The sequence below is a fragment of the Dendroctonus ponderosae genome, unplaced genomic scaffold (genome assembly GCF_020466585.1).
Source record: "Dendroctonus ponderosae isolate FM_Combo_2020 unplaced genomic scaffold, Dpon_F_20191213v2 Dpon_F_20191213_11, whole genome shotgun sequence".
Taxonomy (NCBI): domain Eukaryota; kingdom Metazoa; phylum Arthropoda; class Insecta; order Coleoptera; family Curculionidae; genus Dendroctonus; species Dendroctonus ponderosae.
This window is the reverse complement of record NW_026017213.1, coordinates 2519879-2523017: the sequence shown is the minus strand read 5'-3', so window position 1 is coordinate 2523017 and position 3139 is coordinate 2519879. Positions and strand designations below refer to the sequence as shown.

Genomic DNA, 3139 nt, shown 5'->3' with positions numbered 1-3139 from the left:
AAGAAATATTGTTATAATATTCAAGAATCTGTCGCTTCAACCTATATTAAATATTGCAAAAAAATATTACTGTAATATTTGTGTGCTATCTGGGTATCGCCCATGCAACCGTGAATTTGATCGCCGGATTTCTGCTTTGTGATGTGATAAATTGTGCAAAAATCGATTTAATTCGTGAGGATCAACTCACTTTTATTCCACACTTGAAAAAATAATTGCGAACTTTTTCGCATCTTTCCACGGACTTTTTATGGAGTCGCATCTTTGGATCACCGTGTATGATTTGCAATTAGTTTGGGGGAAATTAAAAACAATCCAATCGCGATCGAGCGCGATTACCGATACCAAATCGATTAACTGTTTGGCGTTTAATCATAATCACGCGGAATTATGCTGGAGTTGGAGATTGAATTTTTTAAATCCAATAGAGAAATATGGGTCGTTGATTCGTCCACACCCTCAGCCAGGCAAACCGTCTACCTGTTCAACTTCCGGTAATTAACGCTATTGCGTCAGAAAGCTGATGAAACCTTTACAACTCGGCTATTTTAAGGCTTCCCACTGTTTATGGACACGCAGCAAACTCACTAAAATTGCTTCTGAAAAACTCACCTCGCTCCTTCAAAGGGGTGAGAATCATCGTGTCCAAGAGCGATTTTTTCCTTTCAATATTTTTGTCCATCATTCAGCAAGTGCAGCTAATCGGTCCCACTCACTAATCACTCATTGGCAATCAAGGTGTACTGTTGAATCTGTTGTACTCAGCTTGCCCTATTTATTTACCGTATGTAAACCGATTGTTTTTCAAATATCACAAATTTGTTTTGGATTCGCGCAACTCCGCTTTGCCTTGTTTCAATTCCACGTTGAAGGTGAAGGCTTCTATTCAACCACTATGATGTAATCAGGTTTTTTTCGGTTTTTCTTTAATTAACTGGGCAAAAGCGCTGTCGCGATTGGTGGCCGCCTGCCTGCGAACTAATTGTGCTTTAGCGAAGGCAGAGTTTCATTCATTATTTGCCGAAACGATCGAAAAAGCGAGTACGTGACGCTGGTAGATTGTCACATGTACGAATGCGAGTCCGAAAGAATGATGACTGCCAACGGCTAGCTAACCAACCATGATCCGAAAATACATTCAAAGCTCAGCCTTTGCGAATTCCTGGAGATTGTTATGCACGGATCAGTACGATCGCTATTTTAGTTGCCACTGCTTTAGGCACAATTATCTCAGTAGTTGCAGCAAAACGGTATATGTACATTTAGGGCCATCGTTTTTCGTTATCTTATCTTGTTGACTTGCTGGAAAACGGTTCAACTAGCTGAAAAATCCGCCAAAAATCTACTAAATGTGCAAAGTGCCGCCAATCAATCGGGGGTAATCCTCCTATTTTTAGGAGGACGCCTCTATTATATTTTTTACGTTTTCCTTAATGTTTCATCGCTAATTTTAGACCGCGGCAATGACTTGACAATGTGTTGAAAGTCACGCAAAAATCGCTTCACACTAAGACGCAGCGTGTTGTTTGCCTGCAGTTTTCGGGAAATGCATTTTGCATAAATTTGAGCAATTTTCTCATGTTTGCCAACCGCAAATGTTTGAGTATTCAGCGTCGCAATGTCGCCGAGACACCAGACTTTGCTACCACATTTCGTAGCGTCAGGTAGTTGATTCATGGAATTCATATTTATCTGCCCGAATTCTCACCTCTCAATGGGGTGTTTTTGTAGCCCTCTAAGCCATGCCATTGTTAGTAGAAGATACTTTTTAGGCCAATTAAACTGTGTTTAGAAACCCGGGAACAATTCCTTAAGAATGACCTGAACCATCTCTTGATGGGTTGGGGATTTGTTTTGTATCGTTCAAAATCCCGCTCTAAAACTCCAGTCTGTTTTGCCATATTTATTTAGACATCTTCAGGGTCAATTCGTCAATTTGCATTGCAAGATTTGTCATTTCCAATGATTATTGATTGGCTCTGTCGTGGATTTTTGATCGACTTGTGCTGTCTTCTTCTTGAAACAGCCATTTTTTGAGAGGCTTTATATTAGGTAATTTATATTATTAATTCATCAGTTCTTTCCCTTTTGATTTGTTTTAATACTGTTGGGTTGGTTCTTCTATCGACTCATGATATTCTCAACATCGGTCAGTAGAGCCGAATGCTCCTATGATGTAATTGGTAGTTTTCTTTAAAATTTTTCAATTTGAGCATTAGCTGTCGAAGCGGTCTCATCTGCAGACATGACGTTATCATCTGCATAGCGAAGATGATTTAGTCGCGCGCTGATTGAATTTTTATTATTTTCTAGAGCTTTTCTAATATTTCTTCGGTGTGCAGATTAAATATCAAATAACAGATTGACGAACCTTGTTGCTTCACCTACAGTCCTCCTCAGATCATCATCACTTTTTACCTACTTTTTTGTTCCAATACTGTTTCGTTGGTCTTTCCTTATCTTCCAAAGATTCGGTAAATATTATATTATTAATTCTATAGTATAAGTATATATTATCTTCTGAATACAAGCTCTGTTCGCGTCCAGTATAAGATGTGGACAATTTTTAGATTTTTATCGTCCATTCCGGTTTCTTTTAGCGCCTCAGCATCTTCTGTTCCAGAATTTTGTCAAACATCTTTCGGAAGCTGATAAAGTAGGAAGAAATGTCGCAATTTATGGCCCAGCATCTTGGGATGCTTCTGCTGCTGGATAGTTCTTGCAGACTGAATAGGGTGTTTTCACTTTTTTTAAATGTTTATATAGAGAAAGTAGTTATGGCAAACTTTACACTGATAATTTTTTTTGCAAAAAAGTGTATAATAATTTCAAAGTGAATTTAAATTCAAATCATATATTTTCCGCCAAAAACGCCGAATCCGTATCGTCGGTTGCCTATACCGATTGTGACGTAGCAGGTCATATCAACAAAGTGTCTTGTGTTTATTTTGTTGTTTTCGCAGCTTTGTTTTATTATTTAAGTTATTGCCATTATCATTATATTATTGATTATTATTATCTTGCATTATGGAAAATAGTGGCATGTATGGATCACAAAATAAGTGGTGTCTTGTGCCAGGATGCACCTCAATAAGTGCTGCAAACAAATTTATTCTAACCGTTCCTCATGATTATGCAC

The 3139-nt window shown here is 38.0% G+C and overlaps 1 protein-coding gene across 1 annotated transcript; it reads right to left on the bottom strand.

The window, feature by feature from the left end:
• Positions 1-612: 612 nt before the first annotated feature.
• On the bottom strand, positions 613-1246 carry LOC125502974 (vesicular glutamate transporter 1-like; the record flags this gene model as incomplete). Its single annotated transcript, XM_048662599.1, is given in 1 exon segment — positions 613-1246. A coding segment is annotated over 1 exon segment (73 nt), but the record flags the coding sequence as incomplete, so codon positions are not given.
• Positions 1247-3139: the final 1893 nt, after the last annotated feature.